Source organism: Neoarius graeffei, chromosome 20, assembly GCF_027579695.1.
Source record: "Neoarius graeffei isolate fNeoGra1 chromosome 20, fNeoGra1.pri, whole genome shotgun sequence".
NCBI classification, from domain to species: Eukaryota; Metazoa; Chordata; class Actinopteri; order Siluriformes; family Ariidae; genus Neoarius; species Neoarius graeffei.
This window is the reverse complement of record NC_083588.1, coordinates 58,004,002-58,024,411: the sequence shown is the minus strand read 5'-3', so window position 1 is coordinate 58,024,411 and position 20,410 is coordinate 58,004,002. Positions and strand designations below refer to the sequence as shown.

The following is a 20,410-nucleotide window of genomic DNA, read 5'->3' as shown; positions in this document are numbered from 1 at the left end:
TAAACCCAGGGATGAAGAAACTAACAGTGAAAGTGATTCCAGCGATACAGGAAGTGATGAAATGCAGCCATTTTGCTGCTTATTCCTTCAAAGGAAAATACTTTATTGGGTTGGGGAAAAAAAGATTTCCCTTTGCGGCATTTGCATTTATTTTTACATCTAAATGCTTGACACTTAGGCACCTTCAGGGTTGTTTCACAACAATTTAGAAGCGATGTATCCACTAGATCTCAGCCTCAGTAGGTCATGTCATGTGTAAATGATGTCACAATCTCAGATTCTCTCGTGTAATTTGTGCTCAGCGTGCGATATTTGAACCTCGGAGAGAGCTTCTTAGATTCTGACTTGTTTATTGAAAATTAATGATTTTTTAATTTATTTTTATTCTGTGGGGCGGCACGGTGGTGTAGTGGTTAGCGCTGTCACCTCACAGCAAGAAGGTCTGGGTTCGAGCCCCGTGGCCGGCGAGGGCCTTTCTGTGCGGAGTTTGCATGTTCTCCCCGTGTCCGCGTGGGTTTCCTCCGGGTGCTCCGGTTTCCCCCACAGTCCAAAGACATGCAGGTTAGGTTAACTGGTGACTCTAAATTGACCGTAGGTGTGAATGTGAGTGTGAATGGTTGCCTGTGTCTATGTGTCAGCCCTGTGATGACCTGGCGACTTGTCCAGGGTGTACCCCGCCTTTCGCCCATAGTCGGCTGGGATAGGCTCCAGCTTGCCTGGGACCCTGTAGAAGGATAAAGCGGCTAGAGATAATGAGATTTTTATTCTGTAGTGATTTTGGGCTTGTTTGTTTGCATTTTTTGAATTGTAAAATGCTATAGACTGTACAAGTATCAAGTCAAGTCAAAGTCCATCTCATGCCAGAATCTGGTCTTCCCAGGCAGTCTCCTGTCCCAGTACTAACCAGCTCTTCGAGGCGTATGGGTGCAGCACCAATCTCCGTTTCCATAGCTCTCTGCCTCTCGCCTACAGAAAGAGGGTTACAGTGAGGGGCGGGTCCTCTGTTAACCGCAAGAGTTTGACTGCCCCACTCGCATCTGTATTGCAGCGTGCCTTGCCAGACAACAGTAGGTACCATTTTTATGATGGTCTTCGGTATGACCCAAACGCGAGTAGAACTCATGATCTGATCGAGAGGCAGACACGTTAACCACTAGGCCAACTCACGGTGTGTACATGTATAGCGCTATATAAATGTAAGAAATTATTATTTATTATTACAGTAAGATGTCGGCGCCCAGGGACATTTTATTTTAAAAGAAAAGGAATCTGTACATAGTATACAGGTACAAATAAACAAAGGAACAAATGAATAATCGAACATGTCTTGTATGGATATTATATTGTCAGTATAAAGGAGGTTATTAATAGGGTTTTGTTTGACTTTAAGTATACCACCTTAGTAAATCCAAACTGCTACGTTTGGGCCCTTGAGCAAGGCATTAAACCCTGTCTGCTCCAGGGGAGCTGTATCATGACTGACCCTGCGCTCTGACCCCAACTTCCTAACAAGCTGGGATATGCAAAGAAAAGAATAAAGGAATTTCACTGTGCTGTAATGTGTATATGTGACAAATAAAGGTGTCTTCTTCTTCTTCTTCTTCTTCTTCTTCTCCAACACTAGGATTTAGATCTGGACTCTGATTGGGTCATTCCAAAATGTTGATCTTCTTCTTCTTCTTCTCCAACTCTCCAGAATTAGGATTTAGACCTGGACTCTGATTGGGTCATTCCAAAAATGTTGATCTTCTTCTTCTTCTTCTTCTCCTCCAACTCTCCAACACTAGGATTTAGATCTGGACTCTGATTGGGTCATTCCTAAATGTTGATCTTCTTCTTCTTCTTCTTCTCCAACTCTCCAAAATTAGGATTTAGATCTGGACTCTGATTGGGTCATTCCAAAATGTTCTTCTTCTTCTTCTTCTTCTTCTCCAACTCTCCAAAATTAGGATTTAGATCTGGACTCTGATTGGGTCATTCAAAAATGTTGATCTTCTTCTTCTTCGTCTTCTTCTCCTCCTCCAACTCTCCAACACTAGGATTTAGATCTGGACTCTGATTGGGTCATTCAGAAATGTTGATCTTCTTCTTCTCCAACTCTCCAACACTAAGATTTAGATCTGGAGTCTGATTGGGTCATTCCAAAATGTTGATCTTCTTCTTCTTCTTCTCCAACTCTCCAAAATTAGGATTTAGATCTGGACTCTGATTGGGTCATTCCAAAATGTTCTTCTTCTTCTTCTTCTTCTCCTCCAACTCTCCAACACTAGTATTTAGATCTGGACTCTGATTAGGTCATTCCAAAATGTTGATCTTCTTCTTTTTCTCCAACTCTCCAAAATTAGGATTTAGATCTGGACTCTGATTGGGTCATTCCAAAATGTTGATCATCTTCTCCTCCTTCAACTCTCCAACACTAGGATTTAGATCAGGACTCTGATTGGGTTATTCCAAAATGTTGATCTTCTTCTTCTTCTTCTTCTTCTTGAGAGTGTGCAACTTAAAGGTAATGAATTGTACTTTATATTGGTATATGGTCTTGTGTTCTGTACCTTCAGTAGACAAGATTTATCTTTGACCTAAAGTACATGTGGTGCACCTTCACTTAGCTTTCCAGAGCAACACTCCAACTGTGAACAGTACAGCCTGGTGCTTTTCTTTATGGATGTGTGGAGTTTCTTCATGCATCAAATCTGGCAACCCTGCAAACTAAACCGCATCCTTCCCTCCCACCTCTTTTCACCCAGGGGGGGCTGTAATGCGCATCTGCCCCTTTAAGAGGTCGCGGGTCCAAAGCAGCGCGGATTTTTTCCTTTTCTCTGCGGCCACGCAGCGCGATGAGGAGCAGCGCCGAGGTGAAGCCATGCGCGCCGGGACCGCCTGCCTGCTGCGACTCACCGCGCTCTGCATCATCCTGCTCTCCCACGCAGCAGCAGCTTACTTCGGGTCAGAAGCCTTTTCTTTACATTAACCTGTTCCCTATGGAATGAACATCACAGTTCCTGTGTGTATATATATATATATATATATATATATATATATATATATATATATATATATATATATATGTTTGGGAAGTTTTTTCAAAGTAGAATGCAAGGTGTTTATTTTCATTTTATTTATTTATTTATTAAAGATGACAGGGTAATGTTATATTTGTATACCAGGTTTGTTTGGTAATGCCAGTTGGATATAGGGATGTATTTTGGCGCTGTTTAGAAGCAGGACGCGACGCGTAATGATGGTGCCGTTGCGCGTAATTACGCGCGGCTTACGTGCGTCAGGTTCATTATAAATCTTCAAAATGTAAAGCCAACCTTTATTGAATTCTCCATTTATGTAAATCATTATATAGCGTCCATCCCTTGTTCTCTTAATAAGAAAGCTGTGAAGTCTTATTCCCTTTTTGTGCTGTACAACGCATTCATTTTCCTGTTTCTGTTGCTGTTTATTTGTTTTTCTACTATTATTATTTCCATGCCATAACCCCTGGCAGACTGTTATATATATATATATATATATATATATATATATATATATATATATATATATATATATATATAAAATTATGCAAAATGTATGCAATGATATTTGACAATAAAAAAAGGTTCATTATAAATCCTCAGATAAAGAAAAATCAGAATGCTTACAAGAATAAAAGAAGACATTATTATTATTATTATTATTATTATTATGAACACCACCATGCATTACTTTCCACCTTGCCATGACCTTCGCTATTTTATGTATATACAGTATAGTGGAATATAATTTATACCAAATAGGCCTGTCTGATACCATACCATGATTATGGACAGAACCCTAGAAGCACAAATTGTGGGGGGAAATGTTGAAGTGCTGCTATTTTGTTATTTTTGATTTATGAACTTTAGGATATAGATCTGAGACTATATTGGCCTGTTAGACAGTGTGTTTATAGGATATTTTCTGATGTATAGAATGCCAGAGAAACACATAACGAGAGCTTGAGTTTGTATTCAAATGAACGTATTCAAATTAAAGTTGCATTCAACTTTAGGCGCGCGCGGCGATCAGCTTGGAGGTGAAGCATGCAAATAGGCTACTGTAGTTTACACACTGCAGCCTGTTGGTCTCTGAAAAAAAATTGTAAAATGCACTGATAAAGGTGTTAAAAGATAAAAGGATCTCTCTCTCTCTCTCTCTCTCTCTCTCTCTCTCTTTGAAAAGAAAAGATTGGAATTATAGCTGCGTAATAATTCCAGATTGTCTTCTTGCATTAATGTTGAACAGAGCTACTAATTGCTTTTCCAGGCTCACTGGACAGGAGCCCTTGGCTTTTCTGTCGAGCCCGTCATACAGCACCGAGCCCGCAGGTGGAAAAGCGCACGTGAAACAGTGCGAGCAGATGTCACTGACGCGGCGGCAGAAGCGCGCGTGCCGCCGGGAACCGGGCCTGGCAGAGACGCTGCGGGAATCGGTGCGCCTCAGCCTGATGGAGTGCCGCTACCAGTTCCGCAACGAGCGCTGGAACTGCAGCATGGAAGGCCGGGGAAGCCTCCTGAAGCGAGGTAGGGCTTTGTACTGGAAATCAACATGAGCTCGATTCTCACTCTGTCCTGCACACCTTCACTCAGAGCTCCACAACAACAACCCTGACCCTGGAGCTCATGGCCAAACTCTTACCTGACTCATTAACCGGACACTGTATTTCTTTAGCTGTCGAACTAAACTTTTCAGACACTCTGGTACCAAACTGCACTTTTCCTAGTATGGTAAAATATTGATAAAATATTTCACTCCTTCAGTGTCCAGCTTCATAGCACCAAACGAAGTCGGTTACTCTAAGAGGTAACATTGAACTTCTGATGTCATCTAAAACCTGATTGGTTGAAATTAATTTACAGGGATACAAACTGTCCCAAGTCTCCCTCATCCCAAGTCTCCCTGCTTCCCCCTTACTTATGGTCAAAAGTGTAGTATTTGTAGCATCTATTAGTATACAACTATTACCCAGGAAGGTAATAGTTGTATACTAAGAGCAGGCAGACATGGGACAAGCTTTTGTAGATTGTGTGAAATTCTTTGCAGGTAGCGTCACATTCATACTGCATTAGAGAGTCTTTACTCTACCCTTTAATCTCACCACAACATAAGTTTAACAGCTTTGTCACATCACTTGGCTTCGCTTCACTTATTCTGTCTTTTTTTTTGTTCAGGAAGACATGGGACACTGACGGAAGACATGGGACATTATGTTGGGAGACTTGGGACAAAAATAAAATACCTAGCGTAATCCTACATGTTTCGTTTTTTTTTTATTATTATCTCGTAAACTTGTAACATATGAACTGTATGAACACACAGTGCTGGTACAGCGATAGAAAAATGTCAGTTTACCCAAAACCTGACTCGACAAAAACAGTTCCATTCTCAAGAAGGAAAGAAATAAGATTAATGCTCATGCAGGGACACGGCAACATTTTTAACAAAAAACAAAAAAACTATTTTATATTTGTAAACCACAAGAAAATAAATTGCAACATGATGAAGTGTCCCAACTCTCCCTATCTGGCCATTTTGAAAAAAAAAAATCTTTCAGTGTTTTTCCCCAGAATTTAAGTTTAATAAATAACACTATATATGATAACTCTAGACTGCATACTTTAATTCCTAATTCCATACTTTAAATCCCCAATTCACCAGCATATATACATTACACCATAGAATGGAGGCAGAGGCGAAGTAAAAAATACAAGTTTTGGTTGATAAAATATATTTCACTGCACAAACCTTACTGCAGTGTCCAGCTTCATGGCTCCAAAGGAAGTCGGTTACTCTAATACCCTGTCCACACTAGGGATTTTGTACCGATACGAAACTACTTTCGTACCGTAACACCTGTCCACACTAGCAACTATACGGGTACTGTAGCGGTATAACTGTATCGGTACGAAACCCACAAATGTATGGGTTTCATACCGGTACAGTATCGGTACTGTAGCGCTTTGCTGTAGTGTGGACAGATGAAGCGGCTCTGTATCGATACTAGCCTGGCTAACGCGACTTCAAAGCTCTACAAGCTATTGGTCTGGCCAAGATATTAAGCCCAACCGTTTCTCAGAGCGCGTGGTTGACCCGCCTCCCTGAAATGCCTCAGTTTGCTACTGGTCGAAGCCAGAAAAGGCTGTGACGAAGCTTAAACCAATCACATCACTCTTTCCTCTGACGTATGCGACGCGACGGGGCTAACTGGTAGATTAAACTCTTACCAAAGCCGGTTGGGAGCAAGGCGAAAACGTCCTTCCTTTCAATAAATACCTCCAGGGCTGCTCTTTGCTCCGTTTTCAATGAGAACTTCCCGTTGAATGCTTTCAATACAGCATCTATGCGTAATAGATGCGGAAGCGTGAATGAAGCGCTTCCGGCATAGATTCTGTAAACAATCTATGGCTTCCGGTCGCAGTTCTGCTACGTCAGTGCCTTGAACACGCCTCTACCCAGGGCCGTTGGAGATGCTCAAAGTTGATTGGTTCACGATTTTTCGGGAGCTTGGAAGAGCTGTAGATAGCTTGCCTGGCCAGACTAAGCTCGCAACAGGCCCTCGTGTTGCGTCACGCTTAGGATGGGCGGGCCCAGGCTATATCGATACAAATATAATGCGCAAGCGCAAAGTCACACACCTCAATCGATGTCTTCGCTGAATAAAATAGTGAAGAACGGAGATTCGTTTTCTTTGTTTCTTTCTCAACTGCCTCGCGTGTTTTATACAATTCGACTGAATAAATGACCACCAGAAATACAGACTGTACATTGACAACAAAAAGCACACACACGTTGTTTCATCCGCCATATTCTCGGAAGGAAGTTACTCGGTAACCACGGAAACATTTCGCGCACGCGCATTTCAACTACCGTGAAAGAAAACCGCAAACATTTCTCGCTAGTGTGGACAGATGCGCTAAACTGTACCGGTATACTTTGTATCGATACAGTTATACCACTTTCATACCGGTATAAGTGTGAACACAGCATAAGGGGCAATATCAAACTTCTGAAGTCATCTAAAACCTGATTGGATGAAATGAATTTACAGGAATACGAATGGTCCCAAGTCTCCCTCATCCCAAATCTCCCTGCTCTCCCTTTACTTTTCCTTTATTTATGGTCAAAGGTGTAGTATTTGTAGCATCTATTAGTATACAACTGTTACCTGGGAAGGTGTGCGTGCTGTACCTTTAATTAGTTTTGGCCCTTAAAGTACAATTCAATGATGTGGTACGGTACCACTTTTTCTTTTACAATGTTCACCGATACCTTCCAACATTGCAAATACATTAAATATAATCATATGTAAATAATAAACATGGTGGTTCATTGGTTAAGGTTCTAGGCTCATGATCAGAAGGTTGGGGGTTCAAACCCCAGCACTGCCAAGCTGCTGCTGTTGAGCCCTTGAGCAAGGCCCTTAACCCTGTCTGCTGCAGGTGAGCTGTATCATAGCTGACCCTGCACTCTGACCCCAGCTTCCTAACAAGCTTCGATATGAAAAGAATTCTGCTGTGCTGTAATGTATAGTACATGTGATGAATAAAGAATTTTTTCTTGTTAATCTAAAAAAAATACAATGAAGTATAAGTATACAACCCCAATTCCAAAAAAGTTGGGACAAAGTACAACTTGTAAATAAAAATGGAATGCAATAATTTACAAATCTCAAACTGATATTGTATTCACAATAGAACATAGACAACATATCAAATGTCGAAAGTGAGACATTTTGAAATTTCATGCCAAATATTGGCTCATTTGAAATTTCATGACAGCAACACATCTCAAAAAAGTTGGGACAGGGGCAATAAGAGGCTGGAAAAGTTAAAGGTACAAAAAAGGAACAGCTGGAGGACCAAATTGCAACTCATTAGGTCAATTGGCAATAGGTCATTAACATGACTGGGTATAAAAAGAGCATCTTGGAGTGGCAGCGGCTCTCTGACGTAAAGATGGGAAGAGGATCACCAATCCCCCTAATTCTGCACCGACAAATAGTGGAGCAATATCAGAAAGGAGTTCGACAGTGTAAAATTGCAAAGAGTTTGAACATATCATCATCTACAGTGCATAATATCATCAAAAGATTCAGAGAATCTGGAAGAATCTCTGTGCGTAAGGGTCAAGGCCGGAAAACCATACTGGGTGGCCGTGATCTTCGGGCCCTTAGACGGCACTGCATCACATACAGGCATGCTTCTGTATTGGAAATCACAAAATGGGCTCAGGAATATTTCCAGAGAACATTATCTGTGAACACAATTCACCGTGCCATCCGCCGTTGCCAGCTAAAACTCTATAGTTCAAAGAAGAAGCCGTATCTAAACACGATCCAGAAGCGCAGACGTCTTCTCTGGGCCAAGGCTCATTTAAAATGGACTGTGGCAAAGTGGAAAACTGTTCTGTGGTCAGACGAATCAAAATTTGAAGTTCTTTATGGAAATCAGGGACGCCGTGTCATTCGGACTAAAGAGGAGAAGGACGACCCAAGTTGTTATCAGCGCTCAGTTCAGAAGCCTGCATCTCTGATGGTATGGGGTTGCATTAGTGCGTGTGGCATGGGCAGCTTACACATCTGGAAAGACCCCATCAATGCTGAAAGGTATATCCAGGTTCTAGAACAACATATGCTCCCATCCAGACGACGTCTCTTTCAGGGAAGACCTTGCATTTTCCAACATGACTATGCCAAACCACATACTGCATCAATTACAGCATCATGGCTGTGTAGAAGAAGGGTCCGGGTACTGAACTGGCCAGCCTGCAGTCCAGATCTTTCACCCATAGAAAACATTTGGCGCATCATAAAACGGAAGATACGATAAAAAAGACCTAAGACAGTTGAGCAACTAGAATCCTACATTAGACAAGAATGGGTTAACATTCCTATCCCTAAACTTGAGCAACTTGTCTCCTCAGTCCCCAGACGTTTACAGACTGTTGTAAAGAGAAAAGGGGATGTCTCACAGTGGTGAACATGGCCTTGTCCCAACTTTTTTGAGATGTGTTGTTGTCATGAAATTTAAAAATCACCTAATTTTTCTCTTTAAATGATACATTTTCTCAGTTTAAACATTTGATATGTCATCTATGTTCTATTCTGAATAAAATATGGAATTTTGAAACTTCCACATCATTGCATTCCGTTTTTATTTAAAATTTGTACTTTGTCCCAACTTTTTTGGAATCGGGGTTGTAATAAAATCAGTCCTAACAAAAGAAAAAATAGTCAACTCCCTTTTTTATGGGATGTTAATATTTCCAGGTCCAAAAAAATAAATTTCCGTTCAAATCCAATTCCAGTCTTTGACATTCAAGACAGGATCCAGTATCTGATCTGTTTTCTCTGAGATCCACTTTTCATAGTTAAAGGCACATCGTTATCAAATTATGTACCATATACAGTGCTCAGCGTAAACGAGTCCACCCCCTTTGAAAAGTAACATTTTAAACAATATCTCAATGAACACAAACAATTTCCAAAATGTTGACAAGACAAAGTTTAATATAACATCTGTTTAACTTATAATGTGAAAGTAAGGTTAATAATATAAACTTAGATTACACATTTTTTTCAGTTTTACTCAGATTAGGGTGGTGCAAAAATGAGTACACCCCACAACAAAAACTACTACATCGAGTACTTTGTATGGCCTCCATGATTTTTAATGGCAGCACCAAGTCTTCTCGGCATGGAATGAACAAGTTGGCGACATTTTGCAACATCAATCTTTTTCCATTCTTTAACAATGACCTCTTTTAGTGACTGGATGCTGGATGGAGAGTGATGCTCAACTTGTCTCTTCAGAATTCCCCATAGGTGTTCGATTGGGTTCAGATCAGGAGACATACGGTACTTGGCCACTGAATCACTTTCACCCTGTTCTTCTTCAGAAATCCAAAAGTGGCCTTAGATGTGTGTTTAGTCATGCTGGAAAAGTGCACGACGACCAAGGGCACGGAGTGATGGTAGCATCTTCTCTTTCAGTATAGAGCAATACATCTGTGAATTCATGATGCCATCGATGAAATGCAGCTCCCCGACACCAGCAGCACTCATGCAGCCCCACATAAGGACACTGCCACCACCGTGTTTCACTGTAGGCACCATGCATTTTTCTTTGTATTCCTCACCTTTGCGACGCCATACTGTTTTGAAGCCATCAGTTCCAAAAACATTTATCTTGGTCTCATCACTCCAGAGTATAGAGTCTCAGTAGTCTTGATGTTTGTCAGCATGGGCCCTGGCAAACTCTAGGCGGGCTTTTTTGTGCCTGGGCTTTAGGAGAGGCTTCTTCTGTGGACGGCATCCGTGCGTGCCATTCCTCTGCACAGTGTACGCCGTATTGTGTCACGGGAAATAGTCACCCCAGTTTGGCTTTCTACGTCTTTAGATAACTGCAGTGAACTTGCATGCCAATTTTCTTCAACCCTTCTCATCAGAAGACGCTCCTGTCGAGGTGTTAACTTCCGTGGACGACCTGGACGTCTCTGTGAGATGGTTGCAGTTCCATCTTTCTTAAATTTTTGTACCACTTTTGCTACAGTATTCTGACTGATAAGTAAAGCTTTGCTGATCTTCTTGTAGCCTTCACCTTTGTGGTGGAAAGAAATTATTTTCTTTGGGGAATTCTGAAGAGACAAGTTGAGCATCACTCTCCATCCAGCATCCAGCCACTAAAAGAGGTCATTGTTGAAGAATGGAAAAAGATTGATGTTGCAAAATGTCGCCAACTTGTTCATTCCATGCCTAGAAGACTTGGTGCTGTCATTAAAAATCATGGAGGCCATACAAAGTACTAGATGTAGTAGTTTTTGTTGTGGGGTGTACTCATTTTCGCACCACCCTAATTTGAGTAAAACTGAAAAATGTGTAATCTAAGTTTATATTATTAACCTTACTTTCACGTTATAAGTTAAACAGATGTTATATTAAACTTTGTCTTGTCAACATTTTGGAAATTGTTTGTGTTCATTGAGATATTGTTTAAAATGTTACTTTTCAAAGGGGGTGGACTCATTTACGCTGAGCACTGTAGTCCACGAAATTGAGTCATACAATAACAACAACAAATAGCAAATAATGTGCCTCGTATTATTTGTATTTGTAACTGTTTATTTAACAATTATTCCATGAAATTGAGTCGTACTTGAGCCGATAGCTGACGAGTTGTGTAGCGCCAAGTCGGCTATAATCCATGTACGCTGAGATTGAGTGGAATAACTGTTTTATTCTATCCACATTCACTGGATTTTGAGAAACAGAGCATTTTTATTTTTTGCAAATTTGACAAATAAAAACTTTATACAAAACATCCGACAAAATAATTTCCGCTTAGCGGACATGTCACAAATTGCATACATGCATAGTAAATGCTATAATAATAATTATTGAAAAATTTTAAAAAGATACATTCTTACCATCAAATACTTTTATTCCATATTTTATTGGTTTGTTGTATTTTTTGGAATTTTGTTTACGAGTAGAGTTTTTATTTCGTCCTCGATTGGTTCAGCAACACGCTCTGCCATTTTGTTTTTCTCTACTCACGGTATATGAGCTGATAGCCTGGTAGTAGAGTAGCCAATCAGAGCACGTGACTGCTCATATCCAGTGAATGTGGATAGAATAAATGTATGTGTGTGTATATACAGTCCACACACACTGAAGGTACAAGAGTATCTGGTATCCTTGATAATACCAGAACAATAAAGGAGGACCAGTACAGTTTGGTGCTGCTGTTTCCGGAGAGTGCAGATTAGGTGATTTTTTTTTTCTTTTTTTTTTTCATCAGTTAAAGTTTAGAAATGACCTCAATCAATATAAACACACCTGACCTGTAATTTTTCTGTACATTCAATTGGATTAACAAGAATGTTATTCCTACTGTTACACAGAACGTCCGGGTTTTTTATTTTTCCTCCTCCAACACTTGATCCAGCTCATTACATTATCACCAGCTCTTTCATCTTTCATCACTTAGAGCAGGATAAGTGACTTAAAGCTTTGTCTGGGCAGTGGGAACCATATCCTGTCCATCTCCGAAGAAATGAGTTTTTATTCTTGGAATTTAATTTTCAGATATGATACATGTACTTTTCAGTCTACTGATACATTGTTGGTCTTGGATGAGCAAGTTGCTGTGTGTGTGATACTTTTAAAATATAAAAGGCATTGTGCATATAAAGCATGCTGAGTCGGGTTGCAGCGGACTTGTTAACTTTGGCACACGGAACATCACGTAACATCAACCACTGAGTGAAACGTTCAGTGTTAAACGATGGCTTTGGTACAGCAGTGGTGTGAATTGTGTAAATCTGTGATCCTGTTATAGTGCTGTATCGACACCTACACACTGCTCGCATCAAGTGTGCGTTTGTGTCTCGTATAAACACTGGTGTGAATTCAACAATGGAGACTTTGATGTGGTTGGACTTTTACCACAGCACAGTTTCAATGGGAGCAGTGTAGGCCAAAGCAACAATGCAGAAAATCTCCCATGAGCGTATTGTTATTGTTATAAACAATTACAGAATATTTTCCATCACCAATTTGCTTTTGAAAACATTTTAGAAACGCTTATTTAGAAATGCTAACCAAGTCCAACCCTCAGTGGTACGGTCTGAATGTAAGGGTCACGCAAATATTGCCTGTTTCCGATCTCATCTATTAGTTATTATTATTTACGGTACCAATACTGTATGTCATGTTGTGGTGCTGTATATCCATTTTCCCTATTACCTAAGGTTGTTAACTATAATATCGCCATATGTATTTTGACTTCTTCTTTATTTTATTTTTTTTTCTTGCTACAAAGACAAAGTCCAGTTTGTGATGCGGATCTCTAACACACTCAACAGCTGCTTGAACTCTGGGCGGCCTCAAAATCCTGATGTTTCTAGGGGGAATATCTTTAAAGCATTAACATTTTAAAAGCTGGTTATTTTAAGGAGGACGTGTGTGTGTGTGTGTGTGTGTGTGTGTGTGTGTGTGTGTGTGTGTGTGTGTGTGTGTGTGTAAAAAAAAAAAAAAAGCTGGTCACCAGGATGGGAATGTGAGATCCATCCGCAGGTCTGCATGGTAATTACGGGCTCTAGGGGAAATGTGGTGGGGCCTTTGCGAGGCCTGTTTTGCTATTTTTAACTACAGCGAGAGCACCCGGTTCCGTAAGGGAAAGGGCGGTGGACTTTCATCTGAGGAAAGAAAAAAAATGTAGTCAAAATAGCAATTAATTGCATCAAAATACAGCCATGAGTTCGGCTCTGGGCTCACCAAATAACTCATTAAAAAGTTGTACTCGTCGAAAAGACTTATATTTGGATAGATAGATAGATAGATAGATAGATAGATAGATAGATAGATAGATAGATAGATAGATAGATAGATAGATAGATAGATAGATAGATAGATAGATAGATACCAATCAATCAATGCCATGGCATGCTCAAGAATTCTGTACCATCTAAAAACTGATACAGAATGAAGTTTCACAATATTTAGCCAATATTCTGTTCCTCTGTTCACTGACTAACACAACTCTCTCGACAGCTTTCAAAGAGACGGCCTTCCTCCTGGCAGTGTCCTCAGCAGCTCTGTCACACACTCTGGCCAAAGCATGCAGCTCGGGTCGTATGGAGCGCTGCACGTGCGACGACACTCCTGGTCTGCACCAGCGTGAAGCGTGGCAGTGGGGAGTGTGTGGAGACAACCTGAAGTACAGCACCAGGTTCCTCAAGAAGTTCCTGGGCCAGAAACGGGTTAGCAAGGACCTGCGGGCTCAGGTCGATGCACATAATATAAACGCCGGCATGCGGGTGAGTGACACGACTTCTTTTGAATGCAAATGCCTATTAATATTTTTAAAATATAATTAACTTAAATGATACGACTGCACTGTCGAATTCTCAAGTCTGATTGATCAGATGGTAACTGACAGCAGTTCCAGCTTCAGTTCAAGTGATATTTTATACTATTGTTTCTACATCCCCAATTCCAAAAAAGTTGGGATGCTGTGTAAACTGTAAATAACAGAATATGATGATTTGCAAATCACTGAAACCCTATATTTCATTGAAAATAGTACAAAGACAACATACCAAATGTTGAAACTCAGAAATTGTATTGTTTTTTGAAAAATATATGCTCATTTTGAATTTGATGTCAGCAACGCATTTCAGAAAAGTTGAGACAGGGGCATGTTTACCACTGTGTTGCATCGCCTCTGCTTTTAACAATACTCTGTAAACATCTGGGAACTGAGGAGACCAATTGCTGTGGTTTTGAAAGAGAAATCTTGTCCCATTCTTGCCTGATATACAATTTCAGTTACTCAACAGTTCAGGGTCTCCTTTGTCGTATTTTGTGCTTCATAATGCTCCAAATGTTTTAAATGGGAGACAGGTCTGGACTGCAGGCAGGCCAGTTTAGCACCCAGGCTCTCTTACTACAGAGCCATGCAGTTTTAATATGTGCAGAAAGCGGTTTGGCATTGTCTTGCTGAAAGAAGGAAGACCTTCCCTGAAAAAGATTTTGTCTGGATGGCAGCATATTGCTCTGAAACGTGTTTATATCATTCAGCATTAATGATGCCTTCCCAGATGTGCAAGCTACCCATGTCATCTGCACTAATGCACCCTCATACCATCACAGATGTTGGCTTTTGAACTGTGCACTGATAACAAGCCGGATGGTCCCTCTCCTCTTTAGCCTGGAGGACGTGGTGTCCATGATTTCTAAAAAGAATTTCTACTTTTGATCCGTCAGACCTCGGGACAGTTTTCCACTTCACCTCAGTCCATCGTAAAAGAGCTCGGGCCCAGAGAAGGTGGCGGTGTTTCTGGATATTGTTTTTTTGTTGTTGTTTTTTTTAAAGTGAAGAAAATTAGGGATTTTTTTCAGCATTACACAACTTTTTCAGTCTTTTGTTGTCCCTGTGCCAACTTTTTCTGAAACGTGTTACTGACATCAAATTCAAAATGAGCGAATGTTTAAAAAAAAAAAGAACAATAAAATTTCTCAGTTTCAACATTTGATATGTTGTCTTTGTACTATTTTCAATGAAATATAGGGTTTCCATAATTTGTAAATCTTCACGTTCTGTTTTTATTTATGTTTTACACAGCGTCCCAACTTTCTTGGAATTGAGGTTGTATGTTCTGTAACTCATTCATCGGGACTTTTCATCACTAATTCATCATCTAGTTAATCTAAGGCTAATAGTAAATGATTTTTTATGTTATTTAAGACAGAAAAAGGCAATATGTGATATGGGGAAGAGGTGTTTACTTAACGTTTAAGGAGAAGGAGTCTCCAGTGTCAGCACTTTGTAATGGTGAGTCGGTTTTCAGGACAGAGGACTTGGCTCTTTCTGATTTCTCAGCAACATGACAAGCTGCGTTTTTGTCTTATTAATTTCATGATAAAAAAGAAAATACAAGCTTTTGAGGGAATGAATGTTCATCGCTGCTACAATGTGAAGCAATACCCGGAACTAACTTGTTTCGTGGACATTCCACAACATTAATCATTGATTGAGCCGATTGGGTTCAGGGTCTTGCCCAAGGGCCCAATAGTGGCAGCTTGGCAGTGCTGGGCTCAAACCCCTGACCCTTTGATAAGCCAACACTGCCCCATAACATGAAATGGTTGAAAGCATGGCATATTTGTTGATAAACAGCACATCAAGTGGTTTATTCCTTACTTTGTCCCAAGAGAGTTGAGATTCCAACTCTAGTCCTGGATGAAGAGACACCAGTACAACTCCTAACGAACTAAACCAACAAACCGCACTGGACTCTTGATCTATAGAGTTTAAGTTTGGTCCACCCTGGTACACAGAGGGACCCGTGTCACAGGTACAGTCGGATGTGTAAGCTAATGGATGTCACTACTGAAGTTCTCCTGCTCACAGCTATGGGTGAAGAACTTCTATAAGGCTCCAGCTTTCCCTCTTATCGAGAAGTCTCTTTCTTGATTAGTGGGACGTGACCCTTCTTGACAGCTGCCTGAAGCTTGCATTTTTTGCCCAAGGTGAGGCAGATAGATAGATAGGCAGTCACTGTTTGGTCCTCTGGAGCCAGGTGTTGCTTCCTCTGGCTTAGGCTTGCTGTGGGGCCCCTCAGAAAATTAGAGGGTTGCCATCTAGATGATTATACCAGGAAGAAGCCCATGTAATATATGAGCAATGTTTTCTTCTTCGTGGCCACACTGAAGATGTCCATAAATTCTTACAATGTCTGATAGTGTTGGGAGATAAGCAGCCTCAGGAAGCAAGAGAGAGAAGAAGTGACACCATGAGAGAAGATAACCTTTATCAATCTCAGATTTCCCTGAGTTAACACTCAGAACCAAAAACAAACTGGTTCCTTAAATGCTTGTCGTCCTCCCGTCTCCTCTCCTCCCCTCCCCTCCCCTCCCCTCCTGTCCCGTCTGTTGTTCTTTCTATCTATCCATCTCGCTGTATCTCTAAGAGACTGAGTGAGAGATGGGAGAGAGAGGAGAAAGCATGGCCCTCAGGGACTTCATACCTGTGCTGGGTGGAATAATATGGTAGTGTATCCCCCTCTCTCTTCACATACTGCCCCTGGGTCTCACCGTCACCCCCTGACCCATTGATGATATGACCTCTTCCTGCCCTCTTGTCTCATTCTTTAGGGTCCTAGTAGAAAAACTCTTGATCATATCCTTGACCATATCGGTGATTTATCAGTCCATCCGATGTGAGAAGAGGTAGCTCTTGTAGGCCACGTTTTTCTTTTTCCTACAGATGACCAAGGGACGAAGATGAAAACAAAGAATTTGGCAAATTTTAACTGGAGAAACGAAGACACTGAAGGTATACAGTGTGTCTCTACAGTGTCTGAGAGCAAGGGAAAGGGAAGATAGAGATGAGATGCTCCTGCATCCATGATCTCGACCACGTCATGCTTCATCGCCAATAGCTCAGGGCAGAGCTGTCCCAAGGCATCCCAGAATACACACGTACACAAACCAAGATATACCCTGCAGGAAAATAACTCTGTCATATAACAAGCCAAGATAAGATCTTTACTCATGAATCAGCCTCATCTGGTTGTCAGCTCTCTTTTCTGTATTTCCTCAAATGCTAATATATGTTCTGTGTTTCTTTCAGGCTGTAAAGAACGGGTTGGTGACGACCTGCAAGTGTCACGGCGTCTCCGGCTCATGTGCGGTCCGTACATGCTGGAAGCAGCTCTCGCCGTTTTATGTGACAGGCCAGCTGTTGAAGTATCGCTATGATACGGCCGTGCGTGTCCTCAGCGTCACCAATGCAGCTACCGGTGACATAGAGTTGGCCGGGCCGGCACACCGAGGTGACGAGACTCCCCGGCCTCACCCTTCCGAGCTGGTGTTTCTAGAAGAGTCGCCTAGCTTCTGCCGCCTGTCTCGGTATTCGCCCGGTACAACCGGCCGCACCTGCACCAAGGACACGAGCTGCAGCAGCCTTTGCTGCGGACGTGGTTACAACACGGCGCTGCGCCTCGTCACGCTGTCCTGCAACTGCCAAGTACGGTGGTGCTGCCACGTCGAGTGCCAGACCTGTGTCCGCGAAGAGGAGGTATACACGTGCAAGAAGCACTGAGAAAGACAGGAACGAGAAAAGGAGCTCCGAGTGGCTCCACTGGCTCAATATTTCTCCAATTTGGGCCTCTCGGGCAAGTGTGGGCAAAGTTGGACAAGACCCCCCTCCCCCTCCCAAAGGCATGGCTTTCCGAAATAAGAGTTGTGCTCCTGGACGACAAAGCAAAACTGTGGGAATTCCCACATGAATCTCGCCACATTTGGTTGTTTCAAGCAAGAAAAGAGCCACTGATTGAGATTTTAACCGGATTGATCTCTTCCTCCTCTCTGAATGCACTGAAATTACATTTTACTTTTCTGAGAGCTTCATCACACGCAGGTGTCATGAATCATTTTGGGCGACTCAACCTAGAGGTGCTGGAGTGGATGTGGAAGACACAGTACGAGTCAAAAGTTTGTACACCCCTACCCAACTCTACTTTTCTGTATTTTGTATTTTATACATTGTAGAACAACACTGAAGACATCAAAACTATGAAATAACACCTGGAACATGTATGGAATTTTGTGGAAAACAACAACAAAAAAAGTGTTCAACAAAATGTTTCATATTTTCGATCCTTCAACGTATCCAGCGTTTTCCTTGATGACGCTTTGCACATGATTGGCATTATCTTAACCAGTTCATGAGGTAGTTTTTCAATTAACAGGTGTGCCTCGTCAAAAGTTAATTAGTGAACGAGTTTCTTGCCTTCTTAATGTGTTTGAGATCAAACAATAAATAGTAAATAATAATAATCAGGGCTTTGAACCAGAATTTTTTTTCCTATTGGTTTGTTCCGAACAGAAACGGAATTTTAACGTTTCCGGTTTTGGGTTCCACCATTAAATAGACGTTCCCGAACCGGTTAGAACAAAAAAATTTCGTTCCAGGAATGGTTAATTATGTTCCCTGTCAGCTGTTTAACAAATGGCTATAAAATTGTGTCTCTGTCTCATCCAGCTTAAGCCAAATGTAGGCTAATTCTATTACAACCTTCATTAAATAAGACAAGAAATAATTCAAAACAATTATTATTTCAAATGTTGGCGATTTGGATTCTCAGTATGTCTTCCCATCTACACAAACAGAAAAAGTGCCAAAAATGAAAGATAATTCGTTTAGTGTGTTACCAAAGGCTAGTCAGGCCCTATGCATTGATAGGCTAACAGAGGTTAACATCATTTAATGTTCGCGAGCCTCTCATTAACGTGGACAAATATATTGATATCGTGTTTGAAATTGACGTTTTTGAATAACGATAGACTGCAATATTTACCTCTTATTTAAGATGTGGAGACGTGATAGTAGTCCACCCTCCCGCTCTCTCCATTCAGTCAGCGAACGTCACACAGGAAGTGAACCCCAGCGGGTCATAGAAACTTGCGCAGGAGAAGAATGACTTTTTTTATTTGTAGGCTACGGAAACTTTGAGGAACGAAATAAAAACCGGTATTAACCGGTTACCATTATTTTTAATAAGCGTTTCTGTTCCGGAACATAAAAAATAATAAAGTTTCTGGTTTCGTTTCTGTTCCATGTGAAATAGAAAAAGTTCCCGGTTCTCGTTCCTTGAACCGGTTCAAAGCCCTGCTTTTAATTCATAAAAAATGAAGAAAAACATACAATTCGAAGGTGTGTCCAAACTTTTGACTGGTACCGTTTGCAAAACTTTGAGACTGTTGATCCAGCCTGTCTATCTGTATATCTGTCTGTCTGCCTTTGTGCCTGCATCACATCAAAAAAAGCAAGGGTTAAATATTATGCTGATTTTATGAAGCACTTAAATTTGTCATGTGATGATTATTGTGTCAGTCTTGTGTTTGGGAGGAAGAAAATGTATCTGAATGTTATTTAGGATTTTTTTTTTTTGGCATGTAATACAAGAAGTGCAAAGTAAAGTCATCAAAAATACTCGAAGCGGGAAACCTGATCGAATTATGCAATGTTTAACAGTTATTCCATGAAATCGAGTCGTACATGAGCTGATAGCTGACGAGCACCGAGTCGGCTATAAGCTGTATGGGACGAGATTGAGTGGAATAATTGTTTTATTCTATCCACATTCGCTGGATTTTGAGAAACGGAGCATTTTTATTTATTTATTTATTTTGCAAATTTGATAAATAAAAACTTTACAGAAAACATCTGACAAAATAATTTCCGCTTAGAATATAAACAAACTGGCGAAATGACAGGAGCAATTTGTGAAAAAATGCGATAATTCTTGAAAAATAAAGATATATTCTTACCATTAAATACTTTCATTCCATATTTTGTTGCTTTTTTTGGGGCTTTGTTTTCGAGTAGAATTTTTATTTCATCCTTGGTTGGTTCAGCAACACGCTCCGCCATTTTGTTCTTCTCTACACACGGTATATGAGCTGATATCCGAGTAGTAGAGTAGAATAGCCAATCAGAGCATGCGATTGCTCATATCCAGTGAATGTGGATAGAATAAACTGTATTATACTGGATCACATTCTTACTGTAAAAAAAAAACCCCTCATATCATGAATCAAGCATTTGATCCGACCCATCATTATACATTATTCTTGTTCTTAAGTGTTATTATTAGTGCTGTCAAAAATGTCGCGTTATTAACGCGTTAACTTGACTCAATTTTAACGGCGATAATTTTTTTTATCGCGAGATTAACGCTCTGTGACATGATGTAGGTTTTTCATAAGCTTTTGAAACTGCCAGGAACTTGGAACAAAGACTTTGCTTAGAAAAACGATAGCAGCTAGACTGTAATGCCACGCCTCGCACAGCCAGAGTCCTCTGCCCTCCCCCGA

At 40.8% G+C, this 20,410-nt stretch overlaps 1 protein-coding gene across 1 annotated transcript; it reads left to right on the top strand.

Annotated features, from left to right (window-relative positions):
- Positions 1 to 2,834: 2,834 nt before the first annotated feature.
- On the top strand, positions 2,835 to 19,773 carry wnt9b (wingless-type MMTV integration site family, member 9B). Its single transcript, XM_060902066.1, has 4 exons — positions 2,835 to 2,946; positions 4,294 to 4,550; positions 13,580 to 13,845; positions 17,163 to 19,773. Exons 1-4 carry the CDS (start codon positions 2,864 to 2,866, stop codon positions 17,631 to 17,633), a joined length of 1,077 nt encoding a protein of 358 aa, XP_060758049.1. The 5' UTR covers positions 2,835 to 2,863; the 3' UTR covers positions 17,634 to 19,773.
- Positions 19,774 to 20,410: the final 637 nt, after the last annotated feature.